Source organism: Columba livia, chromosome 2, assembly GCF_036013475.1.
Source record: "Columba livia isolate bColLiv1 breed racing homer chromosome 2, bColLiv1.pat.W.v2, whole genome shotgun sequence".
NCBI classification, from domain to species: domain Eukaryota; kingdom Metazoa; phylum Chordata; class Aves; order Columbiformes; family Columbidae; genus Columba; species Columba livia.
The window spans coordinates 7,453,712-7,478,670 of NC_088603.1; the positions used below are offsets into that span (position 1 = coordinate 7,453,712).

General features: G+C 44.4%; 1 protein-coding gene across 3 annotated transcripts; it reads right to left on the bottom strand.

Annotated features, from left to right (window-relative positions):
- Nucleotides 1–1,263: 1,263 nt before the first annotated feature.
- WDR86 (WD repeat domain 86) lies at nt 1,264–24,655 on the bottom strand. Of its 3 annotated transcripts, none has more exons than XM_065050395.1 (8): nt 24,446–24,655; nt 23,470–23,505; nt 23,205–23,381; nt 20,335–20,476; nt 18,409–18,841; nt 9,126–9,261; nt 4,367–4,470; nt 1,264–2,493 (listed from the first exon to the last, which is right to left on the bottom strand). In XM_065050395.1, the coding sequence occupies exons 3-8, from the start codon at nt 23,365–23,367 to the stop codon at nt 2,275–2,277; spliced, it is 1,197 nt and encodes a 398-aa protein (XP_064906467.1). In that variant the 5' UTR covers nt 23,368–23,381; nt 23,470–23,505; nt 24,446–24,655; the 3' UTR covers nt 1,264–2,274. The 3 variants fall into 3 exon arrangements, with proteins under 3 accessions (XP_064906467.1, XP_064906465.1, XP_064906466.1); XM_065050393.1 differs by lacking the exon at nt 24,446–24,655 and adding an exon at nt 23,953–24,173; XM_065050394.1 differs by lacking the exon at nt 24,446–24,655 and adding an exon at nt 23,639–23,903.
- Between the last annotated feature and the right edge of the window lie 304 nt (nt 24,656–24,959).

Sequence of the window (24,959 nt, forward strand, 5' to 3'; positions counted from 1 at the left end):
TCTGGGATTGTGATTTGTGTTCTGCAGTTCAGTCCCACAGCAGAGGGAGCTCATGCCCTGTTTTTTCCAAGTGTGGTGCTGGAGCTGAGTGGGAAACCAGCACTGATCTCTGCTTAGAGCTGGGCCTAACAGCAGCTGCTGGAAAATTAACCTTCTGTGCAGTGACAGTTTATTTGTATCCAGTATTATTTGTGGGGAGATGGGGTCTTGAAGTTCTGTTTGGGTAAATGTGGAGGAAGCAGAGCTTGGGCCCCATGGACTCAACGGATTCTTTTTTCTTGGCTACGTTAGCCAAGGACAGCAAAAGCAGGCAGTGATTACACAGTTAAGGAATTATTTGTATTTCATACTTGTGCATCAAGACATGCTGTAAAAATTGAGTAGTTTTGTATCTCTTCCCAGAAGGCTGAAGCATTTCTAAAGCCAGTAATAGGAGCTTCTGAGGAAAAAAAACAGCCCCAGCAACCCTAATATCCCAGTTCTCTGCAGGGGAGCACTGAGGAACCACTGGAGAGCAAAACTAGAATATGAACCAGTTTAAAATGAGAAAAACATACACTGTGATGCATGCAGTTTGAAGAATAGGTAGGAAAGCGCAACTTTATTCCTTCCTTCAGCCAGAGGGGTTCCCAGACCTGTAGGGCAGTAGTGTCTCTCCTGGCAGTTTTCTCTTTGAAGTGGCACAGCAAACCGGCAGTGACAACGTGAAAAGTGAATGTTTGTCCTTGGAGAACTTAAAATGATCATCATAACACACAGTGCTTGTTGGAGAAGCCACTCTTCAATGACATCATTTGGCCAGCACTGTCCTTGAATAAGAGTTCTAAGTGATCAGCAGGACAGGAAGCACTGGCTGAAAGTTTTCAGTGAACTTTGAGAATGTATTTGTATACACTGTGATATGTTTAGTGACAGGCACAAGTGTTAATGAGTCAATTCCACTCTTTACAAGATGTGTGTCTATTCCATCCATTTGCTGAGTCCACGGGCAGCTGCTGTACGGCTGGATAAGTTCTCATGTCTAACATGCTGTGTGTGATGTTTTAAACAGAAAGTACAGCCCAGGCCTTTTGTGCAACTGTCCATCGCTACTAAAGGCCTCCAACTTCACATTGACCTTGTACATGAAATACACATATAATTAGCTGCATTGCAAATCATGTTTATTCTTTTTCCCCTGTATTCTAGCCATTCTTACCCAATGTGCAGGTGCAGCCAGCCCATCCCCTCTAAATGAGAAGGAAATCAAAACTACACAGGTAGTTGTCTGTAGATGCCACAAGTTTATTAGTCCATTCTAAAAAAAAGATTACAGCATTTTTATCTTGCTGTAGTATGGAATAAATAAAGCCATAAAAATAAAAACATGTGCTTAGATATTTTAGTACTGGTTCTACAAAGAGTTATATCTGCAAATAGAAAAATAGAAGAACCCTTGTTTATTCATGGCTCAGTGGTTATCAGAGAGGGGTGAACCTGGAACAAGACTGGGACAACCTCTCTCGAGTGTGACTGCTTATCCAATGCTGCTAACAACCCAGCGAACCTCAGCAGGAGCAATGAGAACAGATCTAGAGCACCCAATAAATCTTCCTCTTCTCTCTTCTCGTGCTTCCTTTGCTGAAGTGTGAGAATGTAACAGGTAGAAACAAGAACCCACTAGGTTCCCTAACATTCTGTGTCATTCTGTGTTGGGAGAATAACTGCTGCACAAAAGGTCTGAGGTTTAGCTTGTTCTCTAGCTTATGTTTTGTTAAAAAAAAGAATTAATTGCTGTCCTACTACTCCGAACTTTTCGAGAGGTGTCCAGTCTGCTTTGAACTCCTGCTGCTGCACCGTACCATCCTCCATTAGTTGGTATAATTAGCTGACCTGAAGGTCAGCTCTGAAAATTGAATTCATACTCGTACTGCAGAGCACCCCCTCATTTCTGCATCTGGCTGAACGAGGGCATCTGAGGGGGCAGCAGGAACAGGAGAAATCATTTCTCATTAGATATTAGACCAGCAGTGTGCAACACCTCTGTGCCAGCGGGAACTGAAAACAAGCAGTTGTGAGTTCTTAATTACCCACCCCCCGGGCACATCACCTGCACCGCACCGCAGCTCCTGCTGACGAGACCATCCAACCGTCACAGCAAATCCCGGCTCCGAAATGAGAGGTTTGAACAAAGCCGCGTCCCAGCCCTTTCCAGGTTCTGGTTTACATGGACACAGTGGTGCAGAAAACAACAGGTTCAGCTTTGGTCACTGAGGGAAAGTCTCTTCTGAAGAGTCACATTAGTTCAATGGCCTCGTGTTCCCCGTTTTCTTGCTGTACCATGCAGCCGACTTTATTGTTGAAGAGACGAGACAGGCTTCCCTTCTGAGAGCTCCTGCCCTGGGTAGACCTCTCCTTCTTCAAACGCCGCTTGTTTCTCTTGCATATTCCCCGGATGTCCCAAATCCTCAGCGTGCCGTCGTGGGAAGCGGTGTAGAGCAATTCGTTGTGGATCTGGAACAACAGGGGCACTTCAATACCAAACTGTACAGCTCGGCATTGGCACAACTGAACTGTCAAAAATCAGAGCAAACACAGCTTCAGCCTAACGCTTATGGCCTGACAGCTCATCGCAAGGGCCGGTATAAATTATCATGAAAGCTGCTGAAGCAGGATCAGACTTTACCAAGTCAGGAGTCATTTCTCAGCTGCTTCACAGAGCCATAAAATATAAACAGTGAGAGTTATTTATAACCTAAACCCACCAGAAATGCAATGGGGAGCTAAACTCAGTGTCAGGATGGGCTGTAGCTGGGAATTTCTGTGCTGGTTTCAGAGCTCTAGTTCTGAAGATGAAGCTTAAGGAGGCACCGCAATCAGCATTAGGGGGCAGTGGGGGGTTCAGGAATGTTTTCCTTCTCACTTCCCTCCTTCCTCTGCAGGAAGCTCTAAGTACAATTCCTCCTTCAAAATTCACTGTTCTTCCAAACCTACAGTAACTTAACCTTGATTCCCCCCTGCGGTTTCATATCCTTAATGAAACATTTTGCTGCAGTTGGTAAATGTTTCCAGCTGTCCTCACTCAGCCATCGGTCTTGATCACCTTCCCCTCCCTGTGTCAGTCTGTCCACCGCGGGCACTCACGGTCTCGGGAGGGAGTGGTGACATGGAGCATCCCGCCGGCTGCCCGGCTCATGTCAGCCCCCTCATCCCTCCTCCCTATATTTACGATCTTATTACGGTCACCACTTCTCAGTCCTTTCTCCTCCCAGGATTTTTTGCCCTGTTAACACTTGAAATGAAATTACACAGAAAAATAATACAAAGCCAAGCTTTGATCTTGTCAATATTTAGGGCTGCACAGAGTGATCATATCAGTTATCACCCAAATCCGTCCATCTGCCACACACCCAATTGCTCAATACCCAATTTAAGACCAACTAGCCACTTGCTAATTCAGAAAAATACATCCATATTTGCAACCCTCGATGCTTGGGATCAACTCCAAAAGGAAGTTTACCTTCTCTCTTTTTTTCTTTTGACTGTCAGCCTGACAGAAATACTGACAGTGTCTCGCGTTCTTAATCAAAATCCTCATCCTGCCCGCAGCTCTCAGATACTGATACAGGGAGATGTGGATTCTTAAATGCACAAAGCATCCAAGGATTCAAAAACTTCCCCCCCCGGGATTCCAGGATACTGGTCTTTGCATTGCCGCCAAGGATTACCAATTCCTCCCCTTTTAACTTTTAACCACCAGTATCACTCAGGCCTAGACAATGTGGAAACAGCTTTTTGGGACTTTTAACTAACTTGTAGAAAATTTTTACTCCAGTGGCAGAGACTCTTGTGTTCGTCTGGTAGGATGTGGGTCAGACTTCAATACTGAGCTGCTCTGTCATCTTTATACCTCCAGAAAAATAGACCCCAAGGGAACTATTTTATATAACTGTTTATATCAGCACTAGCTCTTCACCAAGATCAGAAAGGAGGGTAAGCAGTTTCTGGACCATCCGCAGGGGGGGTCAGGGGATAATTCTGCTTATCAGACGCTTATCAGTGTCCTGTAACGCACGGGGGTCTCGTGAGGCCAGCGCCCATTCCCTGTCCCTACACAGGACCAGGTACATCGCCTCATTTCTCCTGGTTGCTAGTCTAACCTGACCTGAAAAACCTCTAATCACAACCACGGGCCTGGCTCTGGGGACTCATTCTGTGGTTTCACTTACCCTAATTGAGATTTTCTAAAATTACATAAGGAATATTCAAGTCTACCCTAGAACATCCAATCCAAGACGTGCCGAACCGCCAGCCACACCAAGTCCCCCCACCCAAACGAGGGAGCGATCAGAAGCACGAAATCCCAGCAAAGAAACCCCTTCCCGACCTGGATGCAGTTGATGATGAACTTATGTCCTCGGAAGATCTTCTGCAGGACACCACTCTTGGAGTTGAAAGCCCTCGCGCAGGCATCGCCGCTTCCCGTGAACACTGCAACACAACCACACAACACGGCCAGACGTGAGCACATCGCGCGAGTTCAAAATGTACCTAAAACCAGTTCACAAAGGAGCGTGATGTATCATTTTTAGACTCGATTGTCTTCTCAGTTATAGCAAGCTCAGACGGTTTTCATTTCACTGACCCCAGCATGCTTGTTTTCATTTGTATTTTTCAAAACACTGAACCGCCTTAAGCCTGAAATTCCTACATAAATCAGCATTTCACTCCACACACATTCAAATACCAATTTCTGCTCTACTCTTCCACACAGATTTCCCTGCCTGAACATGCCTCAATAATTCTAAGCAGGCAATTTATCTCAAGTCTGGTTTTAAGGATTCCCACTAAGCCTTCCATTTGTTTTACCACAGTTATTTCCAGGTTTCCAGTCAGTATTACAGTGTCTCCATCACTTCTGCTGCTGCATCAAGCTGCAGGGACACTGCAAACCACAATAACAGCGTTACCCCCTCTCACCCTAACGACGTGAATTCAGCCTTAGCTTCATTAAAACATACCGTGCTTTCTTCCCCCATTTTCAACAAAAGCTTACTAGCAGTAGGTAGGGCCATCTCTGTTGAAATACCACCGTTGAATCGTGTCCTCAAAGGTGAGCGGCACGCGTGGGCAGCTTTACAGAGAGTCTTTACAAATTCTTTCAGAGCGGCAGATTTCTTTGGCTAAATCCTGTAGCTTAGGATCTCTGCATACAGCAGAGCTGGTAAGTGATTGAAGGCCCAGGCTGTAACTTTTGTATTCTGTGTGCTATATCATATATGTGCTACAAGGGGGAGTGGGAGGGGTGGGATTTGGGCTGTTCATCAGGTTTCTTCAGGGTGTCTTAATGTGTTTGAAGAATAATTTCTCAATACGTTGGGATCTTCACCTCAAATCCCAAGAACTACTGCATGCAGGCAGCATTGAATATTTTGATTTTACACTTAGCGATATGCCCAAAAAGGAAAACATTTGTGTCCTTTAAGGGTTTTTGTAAAGGGTTTTTGTCTTTGTAAAAACTCATTTTCCTTCATTTAACCCAAACTCGCCGAGTTTATCCAAAGAGAAACATTTCAGAGCTGCAAAAAGCGATATATTCACGGTTCCCTGCCTTCGCAAAAGCCACTACCATGAAAAGATCTGTACAAAACTGAAGTGCCTGGAGACAAGATACCTTATCTTTTGGGACAAGTCAGGCACTGGGTTCCTAGAGGTAAAGAAATGGTCATGGCAGTAAATTCAGGACTACAACAGGAGATGAGAGAACAGGCCACCTACTGCCATCAGCTTTTCAGCTTCAGATGGCACAGCAGGAGGCTGGGTACGTCCTGGGTACCCCTTGGAGAAACATCTGGATGTGCAAAATCAATGTCACCTCATATGGGTCACTATAAACTCAACTGCCAGCGCAATCCCGAAAAAGCAGCATGTCCCATTCTGCAATTGAGTCACAACGGCGTAAAGCAGGGAACAAGGTGCCGATTTTATTCCGGTGAATGGAAATTACTTAATGCTATTACACACACGCAGAGCGCAGGAACCAACTCAGAGCTGTTTTCACTGTGCAGCTGGCAGTTTATTCCAGCTACCGCTATCAGGATTTTGCTTTTGACAGACACCTTTTATGTCTTTTGAGCTGTCACCCTAGATTGAGGAAATCTCTTTGCACCTCTGAGTTTCAAAGGAGAGCTGTTGATCTAACCTAGACTTAACACTTAAATATATGCTAATATATACCACCTGTGAAACAAACAAGCAACAAAATTAAGCAATTTTTATGTTTTAGTTTGATTTCGCAGACCCTTGGGAGGGAGAGCAGTTTTAAACGTTCCCCTGGAGTTTTTGCAACATGAAAAAATATAAACGGCATTAAATTTTAAATGACTGTGCACATACTGGAGGAGAAGAATAACCAACATAGTATCATTAAGTAAATTACATTGAGAACCAGCTTTAATATTCCCCATGCTATTAATTAAGTAGACTGAGGAAAGCAGCTAGAAACACATTCTGATGATTTAAAGCTCAGTTCTCAGATCTGTCTGGACTCCCTGCACACTATAAAGCCATTTTGGAAATACACATATATTTTTCCTCTCATTCTTCTACTGTATTTTCTTACTTAGCCCCTAAATTCTTTGGGACGAGCCTCTGGGTATTATGCAGAAAGCAAGCAACAGAATTAGGATCTAACCAAAAGCCACCATTTCTCAGCTGAAATACTTTCCGTGTTCTTGGGCTGGTGCAAATGTGACACAAACCATAATAAATGTCATTTATAATGAAGTATTTTGTCCACGTTTTTTGAAAGAAAAAGAATGGACGCACATTGCTGACCTGTCCCAGGTGACCAGCTAGAATTTAAAACTCACTATCTCAAACTCTTGTTATCCAGTGAACATCTCTTTGTACTTCTAATTGAAACAAAACCATCAGATACTCTGTAAACCAGTCATCAATGTATTACAAAAATGCAAGCATAGCATATAAATTCATTTTTAAGTGGAAATGTCCTCTAAAATGCATCTAAATTCTATTCAAACAAGTCCCTAATATTCATTCATGACATTTTTTCTACCCTTCAAGTGGAATAATTCAATTCTCCCAGTTTGACTCTTTTAGTATTTTTGCATTTGATTTAAAATGAGATCTTAAATAACTCTGTGAACACTTCCATCACACCTTCAGGGTGTTCTTCCCAGGTCTGACTAAATGCAGCAATATTACCTGTATGTTAAGAGAAAAAAAGAGTTCTATGGAAAACTAATGTATGTGGATGTAAGGGACAGGGTGCTGGGCTGGGGGGAAGAGAGAGAAAGCTGCAGAGCTGATGGAGGTGGCACCAGATAATGAAACTTCTGTTTGAGCCTAAACTTTCTTTATGATGGTTTTAAACAGTCTAGTCAAGTCTACACTGGTTGTATGAAAAACAGGATAAATACTGGACAAAATGCAGCTCTGGAGGTGGCATTAAGGAAGGAGACAGTCTCCCCATCTCCCAGATATTAAGATTCCTCGTGGCATCAGGCAACAGCAGCTCAGCATGGTTATCCTCCCTTTGGGTATGTAGTCTTGATGAATTCAGTGGTTTGTATCTTTATAATTAAAAGGGGAAAAAACGCACACACAAAAGAAAAAGACAACAGTGTTTTGTTTGCCAGTGTTTATCCTGGATTACAGTTCTGGGTTCATTTCTCTACCTGCCTGCATCTTTGAGCAATAATAACTTCAGGGTGCAGCGTAAGCTCAGACTCTTTCCCCTTCCATCCCCTTCTTCCAGCCAACTGCAAAAACTGCAATCGGCAGAAACTAGAACCTGCAGGTAGGGGAGAGCGGGGTAATTCTGCAATATGGGTGAGGAGAACTGAAATTAACCGTATGTTATGATTAACTATTTTAATTGAGAGAAGTAGTGCCATAATGCTGAAAGGAAGACTAAAAAATGGCTTCCTGATTAAAATCAAAATCTACTTCAGTTACATGTTAAATTTCCAAACATTATTAAGAAATCAATTCTGTTACCGGGTTATAAATGTGGTCGGTCAAGCACTGCCACTAAACTGGAACCTGTCTGTGCAGATGCAACTATCGCCTAATGCGCCACCGTCTTGCATTTGTCAGCCTTTTATCACTGATGATCTGCCAAAACATGTATCAAGGACCCAAATAACAACTTTCATTTGGTGTTACACGTTGGTTTCATAGTACAGAAAACAAAACTGGAAAAGCACTGCGAATTTCTAGATTGGCTTCAGATGGGCATTGCCATCCCGGTTACCCTGAAGGAGGGAAGAAATTGTTTGGGAAGCAAATGAAGGCACAACAGGTTTAACATCAGAGTCAGAATGAGACCAGGATGACACAGAGAGAGGTTCAGGCTGATACAGGCGCAGTCTTGTAACCCAAACCCAGAAATGGATGGATGACGTGCAAAGGGAAACCCAGCCAAGAGAGGGATCTAAAGAGGGCAGTTTCATGGCCAGAATATACTTTATGTCAACAACAGACAGTTAAGTAAAGATACCACTTGAACAGGAGTAGCGAAAGGAGGGGAACCGAGTCCCAAGCGTCAGTAAGGCAAGCAATGCTTGGCTGCTGCAGAAAGGTGTTTTGGGGAAGAAATACATGCAAGAGGACAGATAAAGCGAAAAGAACTTGTGGCAAATGAGCCTGGGAGGTGGTCAGAGCCTGAACAGGAAGCCCAGCTGTTAGAAAGGAGCAGAGAGCATCTGAGCGCCGCTCTGGTTTAGGACAGTAGCAGGGGCAGGCACAGGGCTGCAGATCCAGCAGCAGCGCTTGCTGTCCCCAGGCACGCAGCAGTGACAGCCATCAGGCCAGCGGGGTTAAACCACGGTTACACAAACAAGCCACAGACAGCTCGGGATTTAAGCCACTTCCCGTGGTAACACAAATAAAGCGACTGCCTCTTCATCTGCCAGAGGAGGGAGGTGGAAAATGGAGGGAAGATCTAAGCTTCCCACACGGAGCAGCAAAGTTTGCTGCTGAGCATAAACATGCTGGAGTTGAAAAAAAGTGACGATTTTACAAGCCTTCAAAATTCCTGTATTATCTATTAACAATCTTCAATCAGAGACACACATGGAAAAGGAGACAAGGGATTGCTGAACATAGGAAAGGCAACTTACAGATCCCGGCGTGGTATTTCAAAGTGCTAACGCTGTGTTTGTGAGCCTTGTACGTTTGGATTCGCTCCCCAGTGTCTACTAACCAGCACTTCACTGTCCTGTCCGCGCTTCCTGAATACAAGTGCCGATTCACTAGCTGAAGGGAAGAGAAATAGAAAAACATCAGCAATCGTCTCTCGGGCACGTTTGGGAGAGAATTGCACTGAAGTGACTCATACAAAGTCACGGTTTCCAACTCAACAGTTACAAAGAGCGACAACTACACCTTGGAACAGAGGGATGGTGTGTAAAACTGCAACTTTACAGTCTTCAAGATTGCATCTCACATTGACTTCTGCGCCTTAAAAACAGCTCCCATGTTTCAGAAGATGAAAAACTTAGTCTGCTGGTGCACACATGCAGGATTTCAGTGAGCTTAACGATGCTAACCCTACTCCCATAATTAGTTAACTTAATATAGCCCCCCAAAAGTCCCCTGTGGTGTAGTTTCTGCAAAGCATACAATCTGATAAGAGTTCTTGTCAAGTAAGTTTTAATTACAACAAAAATTTCAGAACCATTTTGAGTAACAATAAAAAATAAATTATAAATAAATTCCTACACAACATAAACTAGAGTTTAGCGTGATCACTCTGCACAAGGTCAATATTTGGCAATGCTAACTCTTCCTTGAAACTATTTTGTATCTTATGAAATTATTAGCTATCCTCACACAGGTTTCTAAACATCTTCAATCAGATTGTCTCCTGCTGTCTGTTTAGAGCACCCCTGCCTATAAATCCCAAAGAAGAACAGAGCAGTTATCCTGCACACTGTGTGAACTCACTGGGGTAGAGGTTGGTTTTCATTCCACACAGACACCACAGAGAAGGACAAAAGGAAGAATTGCAGGTGGGAAACTCAGGCAGAGAGAAAATAATTCACCTTTGCAAGACTGAAACTAGCCAGTACACAGTAACAAATGAGGCAAATGCTGGCAGCTCACAGGGCAGAGAGAAATCTTGCATTCTACCTGATGGAGAGACACGAGGGAGAACCCTGCCCTCCCCTCAATAAGAAGTTGAATAAGGACTAATAATACCATTTTCCCCCTATGCACACAGATCAGAAGGCTCCAGTGACCAGCAGACCACTAACCCCTTACACTCCTCATATGTGAACCAACTCCAGAACAAATGACAAATCAACTTGACATGGGTTTTGCTCTCAGGTCATTTTCAAAGGTCTGGTTCTTCCACCACCTTAGATTATTATAAACACTTGACCCCCACTCTTTGCACACTCTGTAAGGTTGAAATGTTTTTCGCGCCCTCCCATCTCCACCACCATTCCCAAAAGGCATCATAAGTGAGCCTTGTGCAAAAGAACATTTGCGCCATGTTACAAGAACATGGAACAAAAGGTATTTTAAGACACAAAGCCCCACAGTGACGGGACTTACACCCACGTAAGACATGTACGCAGGCAGACCACAATGATCGCGGGCCGCAGCTCCTGCCACGCTTCCTACCAGCAAAACTCGGCCCATGGGACCATTTTCATATTATAGCTAAACATCAGGAGGTTGTAAAACACCTACCACGGTTAGAAACCAGCAGTACGTTGAAATGGCCACATCCTATTTCAAGCTGGTTTAGCAATGGCATTAGAACTAGATCTCAATGACAAGGAATGACCAGCAGCACTAACAAAAACTAAGATCTATAGAGTTAGTCTGAGGAAGATAACCTGACTCTTAACTTCCAGGCTTAATTTCCATTGTCACATTGCACCTGCTCAACGGAAGAGGTTGCTCTGAGTTGAGATCCTGCTGCATTGTTCTTGGCCAAGTCATTGCGTTTCTTTTTCAGACATCTTGCTAGCAGCATCTGAACATGGGAAAACACCAAGTTATAAGCTCCTGCATGTAAATGCCACTCTGCCTTGATGGCACATTATGTTATGCTCCTTCATTTCTACATTTAAGTGGGTGTATAAATGCTGAGGTGAAACAAAAGCTGCAACTTGCCTAGATTTGCTAAGTTGCTCGATATAAAAATGTGTTAAATGATGTGGAGTTACTCAGGTAATTCACAGCACCAGGATCCTAAGAGCCGTAAAAGCTTCCGATGCCCAGTCAGAGATGTGGTGAGATGGCCGGCACACCAACCATCTTCATTAAATTCAAAGCCTCGGTGCTACCCCCACTGCTGCACACCACACTTTTATGCACTTTCCTGCCCCTCGCCAGTTTAAGCAGGTGAGCACAGGAGCAAAGGACTCAGCCTTGCATGGAAACAGCAATACTAAAAGGTTAAACAATCTACCGGGTGCCACAGATGAAGCCTGCGGCACAGCCAACAGCAACACCCAGCACAGGCTCTGACTGTCACCCAGCTTCTCCTTTTTTTGCTATTTTTAAAACATAGAGCATGAAATAGCTATTAGTGCAGAAAGCCATCAAGAGCTATCAGCTCAGGCTGAAGCTGCAAATCAGATCTACTTGCAGTGATACGATGCAGGCATCATCTCCTCCAAATGGATGCAGATATCCACAGCTAAGTCTCTTTGTAGTCACCGCAGTCTGGGGCACAACTCATCTCATCCTGAAGCAGATGTCTGAAACAGATCACCCCTTGAAACCCACTATTTCTGCCCCCTGACAAGGACAATCTTCCTACTTGTAGCCATCTATATGAATTCAGGTGAGATGACTCCTGCACTTGACTAAAGATAGGTCTAGTTTACAACTCCAGCCTAAGCCACAATGCTTCATATTATCTATATTTAATCAAAATAATCATCATCATCACATACTGCTCCCCTAGCCAAAGCACCTTATAAGCAGGCACTTATGATCTGTGTAATAGAAAAATACTTTCCCTACTTTATAGATAGGGAACCGTGATACAATGCAACTGAATTCCATCCAAGAAAGGACTTGAAATTTATAGCGTCTGACTTGGGAGGCTCATCCAGGCTGCAAACAGCCCTTTCTACAAGGCACATGAAGCATTACATGCTTCAGGGCAGTTGTGACAGGCAACAGTGTATAGTATCCCTGAAAATGGTCATGAGAGCGTGTGAAACCCGGATGGGATTCTGTCTGAGAAGTGCAAGACAGAGGCACCAACCCAATCTGACCCATATCAAACCTTCTTTCAGAGGCTGCATCCAAAAAGGGTGGCTCTCCCCCAGAACAGCCTTGGCTCTAACTCACCGAGGCTGGACACACTGTGCAAATGTCCCCACGCTGCCAGGGCACCAGTCACCGCTGCTGTGGAAGCTGCGCAGGTGCAGGGTCAGCCGGCAGCACAGGCCCTTGGCTCCTGTCATCCTTTTCCTTAAGTCATAACTGTACTGAAAACTATCTAAACAGACCACAACTGTAACACAGTTCCCCTGCCAACTTCTAGCCGGGTGCCTAAAGCACTGATGATTTTAAATTAAAAGAAGGAGATTCAGCGTGGACATGAGGAAGAATTTTTTACACGGAGGGTGGTGAAGCACTGGCCCAGGTTCCCCCAGAGAGGTGGTGGATGAACCATCCTTGGAGACATCCCAGGCCAGGCTGGACGGGGCTCTGAGCAACCTGAGCTGGTGAAGATGTCCCTGCTCATGGCAGGGGTGGCACTGGGTGAGCTTTGGAGGTCCCTTCCAACCCGAAGTATTCTCTGATTCTATGATTTCCAGTTAGGCCATGTTCTGCTGGTTCTCCCACTCGGGAGCAAGATGAAGTCTACTGGCTTCTTCACCAAAATGCAAGATCATGCTGCAGCTTTGTTGGGAGCTAAGCCTCCCTGCTGCCAAGACTGGCACCCATTTTTGTGTATGGGCATGCAGGCACAGCCATTTTCAGCAAATACTTGTGGGCCAGGTCCTCAGGTCCATAAATCCTGGGCCTTTCTAGCACAAAGGCTCTAAACCTTGACCCAACTCCCTAGGTCCCAGTCCTATTCTTACAAAAGAATTTAATTTTCTTATGATTTAGAAGGAAAAACGTAAAATTTCACTCAACAGATTTTTCCAGATATACCCAAGTCTGTCAACTCTTGGTTTAAAAATGATCAGTAGAAACCGTTTCATGTTCTAATCTGCAACCACCTGGAGAAGTGGCGATATTTTCAAAGCTGTATTTTCCTTGGCTGGCTTTTCAGCACTTGGTTCACTTTGGCTAACTGCCCAACAAAGCTCCCGACAAGGAACAGCAAGGCAAGGCCACCTGTAGCAGAGCAGATGACACAGAACAGACCTGCAGCTCAGATACCAACGAGCTGAGTGGACATTTCAAACCCAAAGAGCTCCAAAAGAATTCAAAAACCTGCTGACAGTCAGATGCTCAGTTCTAAAGCCTCAGCCAGACAGCAAAAAAAGAATCACTGCATTGATAGCTGCAATACTGGACTGTTAATTTTGCTCATTACTCTGAGGGACTTTGCTTTGAAGCAGATGGAACACTGAGACACATGAACGGAACAAATTTGTCTTAATCCTCAGGCCAACGTGCTGGAGATGTATTAATACTGTTCCATGAAAAAGTTCTGTCAGACTTGTGAGCAGCAAAGTTACAGCAGTAGCAAAACACAGGTTGTAAATGCTGAATTAGTTACAGGTTTCAGTATTAAAAAATGCCAGTTTTATGCAACTCTGACCTTAGTTGTAGCCCCTAGACACGCCACAGTTTGAATACAAAAAACCCAAATGATCATATCTAGGGTTGGTGTCTCAAGACAAAGATAACTCTATTGTCACACAAGCTTGGCTGAACTGAACATATGCAGCAGCTTAAGACAATTTCTACCTGTCTGAATGCCAAAAACACCTGCAAAAGAGCTGTTCAACAGGTATGTCAATCTTACACGGATGGATTTCCCTCTCTCAGTGAACCTTTGCTATAAGAAACAATTTAACCCTCATCCAAGGAGAGGCAATTGGTTCTCCAAACAGACTTGGACACATCCTCTTTCTGAAGGTCACTGTACTCAGAAGGGGCCCCAGGAACCTCAGGATGAGTTCATGTCAACAACCACATGTCCCAGCACCAGCTTATTCTTCACGCGGGGTCAGTATTCCCAGTCTGCCAACCGGGTCTGCTGTTCACAGCCACGTCCCAGTTAAAAGTCACCAACTTGGACCAATCTCAAATTATAACTCTGTGCGCCTTCACCGAGTTAGACTTTCAGGATCCCATTCAAACCACATTCATTTTAACAAGCTAACAAACTCCCTATGGGCAAGAAATAGGAGTTTTTTATTGTTTTTTTTCTTTTGCTTTTTTCCTTAGAATTCATCTAGAATAAGCTCTCTGGTCTGGCTCAGAACATTTTTCAACTTCTTTACTGCAGTGCAAAATAACAATCCTAGAAACATGTTTCTTTCCGACAGGTGTTGTACACATTTGTATTCCTCTAATTCACTTCTTCATCCTTTGATGAATTATGCAACAAATACCAACACAAATTACAAAAAATATGTGCACTCTAATTGGTGTGACAAGAGAAAAAAAATCTGTCCCTGTGATCACAATGGTTAAGCGTATAAACAAAGTTCAGGCAATGGCTTTGGTCAAAGCATTCTTCTCTGCTAGTCGCCTTTAAAAGGCAACTAAAGGGAATGGTCTCAACAAAGGATCTTTTGCAGAAAAACCAGACGCAAGCCCTTGCCCACTCATGTTCATTTAAAACCCCTTTTGCAAGAAAGGCTTTTTCTTGCAAGAATGTTTGCTATAGGATCCAAGCTAAATTCCAAGCTGGATCAGTTCTCTCTGCCAGCTTTTGGCAGCACAGTTCTGATAAATACTCAGAGAAAGAACAATCAGCAAAGGACAAAGCAATCCTTGTGAACAGTTTGCAAAGCTACTTTGGAGACATTTAGAAAAACATATACAAGTAAATATTTGTCAGGGTTATTCAGCCTATTGCAGGCAGCCATATTAATGAAAATGCATGTTTGATTATTAATTGCAAATCCTGGTCTTTAGCCAGGCCTGAAATTTTTAAGCAGAATAACTAGCATGAGCTGTGTGATTACGCTCAGCCCACCCTTGCTTTTTCCCATCACCTCCTATAAAATCTCATCACTGGCTCTTATATGAAGAGGGAGCACTCGAAGCAGCTGCTGTCCTTTCCCTGCCAAGCTATCAACGCACTGCGGGAGGCACAGAGTGAAGAGTTCTGGCTGCTCCGCTGCCGGTTACCTTGCCTGACTATGAAAGTAAAGAAGTCAAGGCCACCAAAGCATCCAGTGCGCACACGATTCCCACTGCAGATAGAAAGTCTCCTGGCAAAACTTCTGTCAAGTATAATTCAGATAGTGGAAAAGTGGTATTAGTACAAACTGGTACCTGCAACTATTGTCAAAGCTGTTCTGCTACGAGCTGCTCTGACCACACACAATCAGTTCAGCTCATAAATGATCTTCATCACACTGACCTCAGGGCAGCAGGACAAGCCTGGGGAATATCTGAACATCTCACCCTCTTCCCTCCACTATCTAGGACCACCAAGCGTGGGGGAAAAGGGAAAGCTACACCCAATGCTTTCTGTTCTGCCATCAGAGTTCCTTCAGGCTCCTCTAACTCGGGCTGGCTGGCAACAGCACCTACAGCATCTTAGAGCAGTGGAGAAACATTCAAAATCTAAATGTGTCTGAGGCATCACCCCTCTGCTCTCCACACATCACCCCTCTGCTCTCCACACGCCAGCACTGCAGGAAGCGCGGTGGAAAACATGGGTATGTTTTATGGAGAGGCTCCCTCAAGACGCTCCAGGAATTTCCATTCACTGCTACAGCGACACTATTGGTATTTACTGGAAAGTAATGGGAGACTACTGGAACAGTCCAGACCTAATTTGCGGCAGTTCAGAACATCCTGGGGCATTCCCGTTAAAAACAGTACTTTTTGAAGTTGGGGAAAATATGGTCTCAATATCCAAATTTTTCCTGATCTGTGTCCAGGCTGAGAGATCACACTGAGCATTTCTCAGACTTTGAAAGGTCACCCTCCCGTAGGGACCTTTATTTGAATACATAAAATGAAGTCTTTAATTTTTTTCCCCTTTATTCTCTCCACAAAAGCATTATATCATCCAGAGAACAGGTAACCACCTTTAATTGCTGGTACCAACTCAGCTCCTCCAGGACAGGGGACTGAAAATCTAGTTTAATTAGCAGCTCACTTCTGCCCTGAAGAAAATGAACTACTGTCAACAATTAAAACTGTCTGCTGGCTACTGTGAGCAACTCAACTCCCTCCAAGTCCTTCCTGACCCACAGTTTGAAAAATATTATCCCAACTCACTGCCACAGATTGCAACACTGTCACTAAGACGCCCTAGGCAAAAAAGGTTCCAAGAGCTTTTTGAGAAGAAAACAAAAAATTTAAAATTTAAACACCTCTATTCGGGAAGTTTCCCTTCTGTTGTAACATCTTTGTATGGATTCTGGTGATTGACCCCTTTCTAAAAGAATGAAAATACCATGTGGGCTGTGCTGAGAGGCAGCCAAGTAGAACAGAAGGGCCAGTGTTGAACCCAGTAAGGGAGAGGGAGGAATTAGGAAAGATCGACAGACTAAAGCTATTCAGTAGTACAGTGACTGCTTAAGCTGGGCTGTTTTAGAAGCCTAAAAACGAAATGCTCTCTCTGGGGGCAGCATGTACCTCAGCTGGACTCTTCCAGCCTCAAACATCAAGTGGTGATGAGAGAAGTGAGGGGTACCAGTTACTCACAGCTACAAGGAGATTTGGCCGGGACTGTTGCCAACACAGTCTTGGCAGCAATAGCCTTGTGTACTTTGAATTGTTCAGGTTTTCCAAGTAGATATGTTGGTTTTGCTTTTCCTCTCCCCAACGAGAAGTTCTGTTTGTTTAAAACCATTGTTTAACTCTGTGCTCACAAGCGGAGAAGCATTGCTCATTCTTGAGCATTCAGAGAGTGTAATTGAATTTCCCAGGCTTCTGGGAGAGGGTCAAGCCTGTTTTGTGTAACAATTTTAGCAGGAGCCCAATTAAATTAAAGCAAGTTCTGTTGTTGTCAATCCGTGCCTTGAAGAAGGGTTACAATTCAACAGCGAAACATAGCGTGACACTAAGAACAGCAACAGATTTACTTGAGCGTCCTCAAAATACATTACCACAGTATCATGAAAACAAGCTTTAACACTGAGAATTTACCCAAGCAAGACAAACATTACTCCAGGGTAACGCAATTTTTGTGGTATTTTTTCCTTTCTAAAACTGAAGGAAAACAGAATTCCTTCAGTACTACCAGGTTTTTAGTCTGCTGGTGTCAGCTGTGACTGCTTCCTTTAAAACAAAGGCAACATTTATTATACATCTGTTAAAATACGTACTGTAGCCTCTGCAAAAAAAAAAGCACTTATGGAAAACAAACACAAACAAGGAGAGTAGTGAGAAAAACTATTGCCATTAACTTCCATCAGACATTTAAAATAGTTTAAGGTTTGCTGACCTGAAACTAAGTTACAGACCATCATTAAACATATCATTTTCTGGTGTGGAGTGTACAGGACAAGTGCCTGTGCGACAGTTCCCCTTCTCCATCTGCCTAATCTCCTTCTCTTCTCTGCAACATTGACAAACCTGGCAGCATTCACCAGAAAAATACTGCAAACACAAAAACAGGGTATAGTTTTAAAGGTCACATTAATTTTTTTCCCCTTTCCTTCACCATTTCCTGATTTCTCTCCCCCATGCTCTACTTCTTTTCCACTCTCCTTGCCCATTTTAGCCATCTCTTTCTCCCTTTCTTTTCTTGAATTATGTCTGTGTGGTTTTTAAAGCAAGATTTCTTTCTGCTTTATGCTTCCCTGTTATCTTTTGCCCACAATTTTGGGTTGGGGTTTTTAGAAGGTACCAAGTTTACCCTGAATTTTTTTGCCCTTTCCATCTGGTCTGCCCCTGCGTCTGTTTCCTTGCACTAGCACAGCTCAGGTTATTGTTCTTCAAAGTCTGGTGATGCTGTGTACACAATCCTACTGAGATGAACAGTCCTCCCAACCAACCTGCTCATGAACTGCAAGAGCTAGAAGGATTTAAATAAATACTGAGCTAGAAGTTAGACCAGGCCAGCCACTAGAAGCTGAGAGAACACCAGAAAGTGTTTTAGGGAAAGGAGATTTGTCTCAAGACCACAGAGCACTATTATTTTGTTATTACACAAACATATAAGTTCATCACTTATAACCTGTTTCAGAAGAGCTTCTTTAGGAATGAAAAGACAATACACGAGTTAGGATATGGACACTCCTTTCGAATGGCTCTTGAAGAAGCTTCCGTTCTTACCTCGAGGCAAATTACCGATCCTTGATGCTCTTTGAACACTTTCAGCTGTTCACCAGTGACAATATTCCACGTTCGAATGGTGTAATCCGTGCTGCCAGAGAACAGCTCCCTGTTTGGTGCGTCAAGTATAAGGCATAAAACAGCCCCGGTGTGTCCCAGCAGAGTCTGGTAACAGCGCCCACTGGACACCCACCAGACCTTCACAGTGCAGTCGGTGCTACCTGTCACCAGAAGGTCTCTGCTCACTTTCTCCTCCTCTTCCTCTTCCTCCTCCTCTTCTTCAAGAACATCCCTGGAGGAATAGTGAGCTAGAGTCAGGACACAGTTCCGATGGCCCCGGAATTCCTGGATTTGTTTCTCCTTGTCCACACTCCAACAGCGGGCCGTCCTGTCATAGGAACCACTGAAGAGATAGTCCTTGGCAACCAGGATCCTGCAAAAAATAGAGTTTGTAGGTATGAATAGTACTGGGATTTTTACAAAACCATTTTGTCACAGTATCAATACCATTGAAGTTAGAAATGGTAGCATGAACACAACATATATAACCCAAATTCAGCATCCCTGTTTAATACACATTGTTTATGAATTATTTTCTTTTATTTGTTTAAACACCAAACACTTCCCTATTTCTCCTTTTAAAATTGACACCTCTTATTCAGGTACACTGATGCGGACATTTTAGCATTACAACACTTTAACTTTGGGCAATTCTATTTTTGTAAAATATAATCCAGCAGCAGTATTATGTACTTTCCTTAAGTCACATACGTTAACTGAGAGTTGGTTCTTTTTTAAAAAGAACTCATTGATAATTATTTACTAGTATTTCTTTACAAATAATTCTTTACAAATCAACCCATGAAAATAGCTTGGAATTAAAATAACAACAACAAAAAAAAACCATTCCAAGAACCAGAACTGTAACTGATAGTGTGCAAAGATAATCATTTTTCCATCATCGAATAGAGAGAGTGCAGGAAAAAAAATGTACACCTGATTTCATTTAGTCCAGGATCTCAAAAAAGGGAGAGGAAGAGCACCCCACTTATTACATAACTGAAGAATGAATCAGAGACTACAGCTCAAGAATTCAACCAACTAGGCTTCCAAAATGAGTAAGTAGTAGCTGCACAAACATATAACAACAGAAAAATAGTCTACAGTTTCTATTTCCGAACCAGAGATAGGGAACATCATAACCTGTCATCTTTGTCAGCTGAGTTTGGTCCTCTGGAAGCTTTCAAACTGGCAACAAAGTCATATGAACAGGGAACAGATTTCCCATTTGCTGATTCAAGCAAAAATCAGGCCAGTGCCAAAATACAGACCGAGCCAGCCTTCCTAACTATTTACACAATCCAGCCACACATTGTATTTGAGTTTTGTAAGGAAAACCACCCACCCCCCAAACAAAAAATTAAGAGAAGAATGCCAATCTTTGACTGCTCCACTTGTCATTAATTAAATCCAGTCCAACTATTAAGAGGCACTTTAAATTGACAGGCCAATCAGTCACACACAATCAGTTTAATACTAAACTTCATTTGCACAAAAAGGAATAGTAATTCCAGAAAACCCCTGACTTTGTCCCTCTTACTGACACAAAGGCTTGACATGATGTTTTTAAATCTATTTATCAGAAGCATCTGTTATCAATTGAACAATTTCTTCTGGAATTTCATTCCTAGCCCTGGATTCAATTCCCCTGCTGTATGCCTTTCATTTCTCTCCTATCTGCTGTCTATGGATGCGTCAGCACTGTTGCTAGGAAAACTAATCATTACAGCACAGAACACGTGTAGCATGAACTCAAAGGTTTACACAACCCATTTTATTAGTGTAGTAATGGAGAATTACAGGAAAATGATAATAGATGGGATAACAGATTCCAGGAACGCAAGGGAAGAACTCCGCGGAACAAACCTGTTAACAATTGATGTGTGTCCTCGGTAAATGGCCACGCACTGCCCTGTTACCACATCCCACTTTCGAATGGTGTGATCTGCACTACACGTGAAGGCAGCCTCATTTTCCAAGTGGCAAAAGGTGATGTAGCTTTCATGTCCTAGGGATAACAGGAGGAATACATTCAATCACTGTGCACACAAGCAGGACGGACTAGTCCAGCTCTTCAGCTTAGCTAAAAGAAAAACATCAGAAACAAATGGACTCTAGTTTTAAATGCACCACCCATGTTCTTCACATTTAAGGATACATATAAAACACAACATTTTTAATTAACAGCAGAAAAGTCTGCTTCATTGATATATGGATTTTTTTAAAGAGTAAAAAAGTACAGTTCCACCAATCAGGTAGATAAAACAGTATTATAAAAATATAACGAGCTAAATTAACATCAGTATAATAAAACTCAGACTACTGAGGTTTAAAACCAGTAAAAAAATGGCTTAGTTTTTTAATATAGAAATGCTTTCACTTCCTTCTTCTGAGGTCAGGAACAAAAAGCTGTATTTCAACCCAGCCCATTGATTCTCAGGACACAAACAGCCCTAACTTAAAGCATGAAACTATGAACAAAGTAACTGACATGAGACTTACCATCAAGTTCAGTTTCATTATCCAAGCAGAATGAAACACAAACAAACAAACACATCTGGTAAAAAGTCAGTCAATATTTACCCATTTATGACTAATAACTTTAATAAAACCCATAATTTTCAAAATACCAGTATACCTTTAAGAAAATGATGAAAGGAAAGGGGGGAAAGGGGAAAGGGGAAAGGGGAAAGGGGAAAGGGGAAAGGGGAAAGGGGAAAGGGGAAAATTTATACAGTATTCAGAGCATGTTGGGATTCTACACTTACAATGAAAATAGACAAAACTGCTAAAAATTTCATGCTGAAAAACAGAGTAATGCTAGCAAAGAGGATTCAATATTACAACTTTAAGCTTTTGTTGTTACTTAGCAAGATGTGTCTTTTCCTATTTGTATCATTAAATGCATCTCATTTAAAAATCACCTTGGGATTCAAGTCCCAGCTTAGTACCATGATCTGTTGTGTGAAATCGCGGTCACCTATCTCATCATTGGGACAGTACCTTGCACTCTTCTGTTTTCATTATTTAGACTGTAAGCTTTCAAGATCAGAACTATTTTCTCTTAAGTAACTGTCACAAGAGAGACTCAGACTTCGGTTGAAGCTGGTGGGCCCTACTGTGATTTAAATAACACTATTCTTTGAGGAGAAAAGAAAAAAATATAGGAAGGATGAATGCGATTACAGAGAGACAGATGGACAGACAAAGATATTAGAAAACCAGAAACATTTTGTAGAAGAGATGGTAAAAAACCTGAGAGCAAGCAGACTGCCCAGTAAAAGACTTTGTTTCACTGACTGCAAAAAACCCACATTTTACTACAACTCCTGTAGTTCAAAAGCGAACCAGAAGCCACACTACAAACACACGTCTTGTTTCCTCTTAAGAAAATTCATCAGATGACAAGAATTAAACAGATCACTAGGGCTATAAGCAAAACTACACCAATCCACACATTTTTGCAAAGCACCTTAAACGGGGCAGGTTTCAATCAGCAGGATTTTTCGCACAGCGTCATGTAAGACTAATCCAAGGAGATCAATAAAGGATCTTGGTTACTGCACCAAAGTCTGCCAGTCAGATTTTAACCATCGATAGTACAAAGGATGACAAAACCCCCCCGTGGCAGACAAGGTCTGGTCCAAAGTAGCCACCACAGAATCTGTTGGTTATGCTGTGGTGGAAGTTTGACACTGTGTCATAGACACACATTTATCAGTAATTCTAGCGTGTACCATACAAATTTATAGAACAACTGTGTGCATGCATAAATATAAAATACATAGGGTTATCTGATTCAACAGACAGTTCACAAACCATCCAGACAACCTCCTTTAGGATTTACCCCAAACACCAGCAGCGCATAGGCCAGATTCTGAGTATTATCCAATATAGTTCTCTTCCTAGTTAAAAAGTTAATTAATGGTTTAAAGGGATTTCTAAGCCTAAAGCAAATGCAGTGAGTTTTCCAGAAGCTAGAACCATGGCAGGATGTGGGGGGAAAAAAGACAATAAACCATGGTTAAAAACAAGCAAGAAAGCAACCAAGCAACCACAAAACATCACAGCAATGTGATTTCTTCATTGGAAGAAAAAAGGATTAGAAATTCCAAATTTAAGAGCTTTTTTTTCTTTCTGTATTGAGAAAAGAACATGAGTGAGTGAGAATACAAACATCCTGAATCCACATCTGACTCCTGCATGACTGTACTTTTTCATTATCGGGATGCTAGTCTAAAGATAGTAATTTTTGTTTAAAATGCAAAATCAATTTAAAACAAACAAGCCCAGCAATCAGGATTTGTGTGTGTCAAACATGGGAAAAAAATTGCCTGGTTAGTAAGGTTTCTTTCCATAATTCTGGGTCAAGAGGATCTAAAGAGAGATTGCCTGGAAAATGAGATGATAAAAAGGAAAAAGGAGGAGAGAGATGGTAACAAAGTCAGTATTTCATCAGAGTATAAAAGAGAGAGCTTCCAGAAAGAGACTAAGTCACTGCTATATTCCACACCCTGAGATAAAGAGATGCACGCACTCAGTAGCACTGGTAACCTGTTGTAGGTTGAAACACCTTCTGCTTAACATTACCATAACAAATACTCAAAAAACCACAAAACAAAACAAGCAAAGATTTTCACTACCCAGCAAGCTGCAGGGACTGAAAGACATGAACACGATGTGCGACCCGTGCCATGCCTTAGACTCAAAAACTAGGGGAAAAGAAGCTGCCATACCTTGGAAGTGGCCATGGCACTGGCTGTCGGCAGTGCTCCAGAGCCGGGCGGTGCCGTCCTCGCTGCCCGTCAGCAGGCGCTGCCCGTCGGGGCTCAGGCTCAGCCAGTTGATGCCTCCCTGGTGATCCGTGCAGACCTTCACGGCGGAGCCACCGTTCCCCATCCCGAAGGCGGAGGCTGTGGGTCAAGATCACAGGTGCTGCGCGACCTCCAGACACCGCTCCAGGCCTCCAGCCATCGCCCACCGACCAGCTTCGGCCATTACCTCAGCGCCCAGAAATCAGCAGGGTCGTCCAGGCTCCTGCAACGGGGACACGAAGCGGGAAGAGGAGGGCACGTTAAATCATTTAATCTCTTCCAGGGATGCATCACTTTCTCAGTCAGGGTGTGTCGAAGCCATTGAGCTCCTTTCTCCACAGAAACCCTAGCCCTACCGTGGAAGATGCCCCTTCAGCCACACTGATGCGCCTTCTCCATGGGCAGAGCGGGACATCCAGCCCTTCGGAGCGGACCCAGCGCTGCCGCTACCTGGAGCCCGGAGCCTGCCGGCAACGCTGCGGCTTCTCAAAGCGATTCCGAGGAACACGCTGAAGAGCCGGCGCCTCCGAGCCAGGGAAGCCCCGGCCTCAGGCGGCACCCAGCGCCCCGAGGGGCCGCCTGCCCCTCGGGATCACCTCAGCGGCCCCGGCGCTCCCCGCCATCCCTCCCACACGGTCCCCCGGCATCTCCGCCCTCAGCATTTACTCACCGCCCCAGACACGTCCCCGGCTGGAGGCGCGGGGCTTCTCTCCGGCGGGACGATGGCGAACTCACCCACGGGGAAAGGAGGAACCTCCCGGAGCCAGCGCCGGAGCGAGCAACGGGATCCCCCCCGCCGCCGCCTCCACCCCGCGGGGAGGCGGGCAGGGCTCCCCTCCGCCCCCGCCGCCGCCGCCGCGCTCCCCTCAGGCCACCTCGGGGCGGATCCCTACCCCCAGCGCCGGCCCTCTCTCCGTTACCTCCCCCTCCATGTTAGAGCCGCTTCCAACCGCGACAGCCGCCCCCCCTCGCCGGGCCTGGAAGCCGCGGCCTCCCCCCCGCCCGCGCCGCTTCCTCGGTGCTCCCGCTCCTCGCCTTGGTCCTCCCGGGACGTGCCCGGCAGCTCTGCCCCGCCGGGCCGGCCTCCCCCCGCAGCAACCCCTCTCTTCGGGGGAAAGAGGCATCCCCCACCCCTCTCGCCTCCCCAGGGCTGAAGCCCTTACCTCACTTCAGTCACCCGGCGGTGGGGAGGGAAGAGTTGAGTGGCGGGAGGGTCTTTCCCACCCGGGCACCCTTTAATAACCGCCCTACAACCGAAACACCCCGACAACAACTCCGCACCCCCCCCGCGGAGCCCCCAGGCTCGGTCTCGGGGGAGGCAGCGCTTCCTGCGGCACGTTTCGCCCCCTCAGGCCGCTGCGCGGCTGCGCCGGCCCCGCCGCCCCACGGCAGCCCCGGGGCACCGGCTCCTCGGCTTCTCAGGCCGGTGGCTGCCGGGGGACACAAGCCAGCTAAGGGCTGGCTCTGAGGGAAGCCATCGCCTTTTGTTCCTCCTCTCGCCACCTCCCTGGGCCAGTTCCTGCCACACTTCTCTTCAGGAGCCCCTAAGCCCCTTTCTTGCTCTGAGCCTTCTCAAAGATCACAGAATGACAAAATGTCAGGGATTGGAAGGGACCTCGAAAGCTCATCCAGTGCAATCCCCCCATGGAGCAGGAACACCCAGATGAGGTTACACAG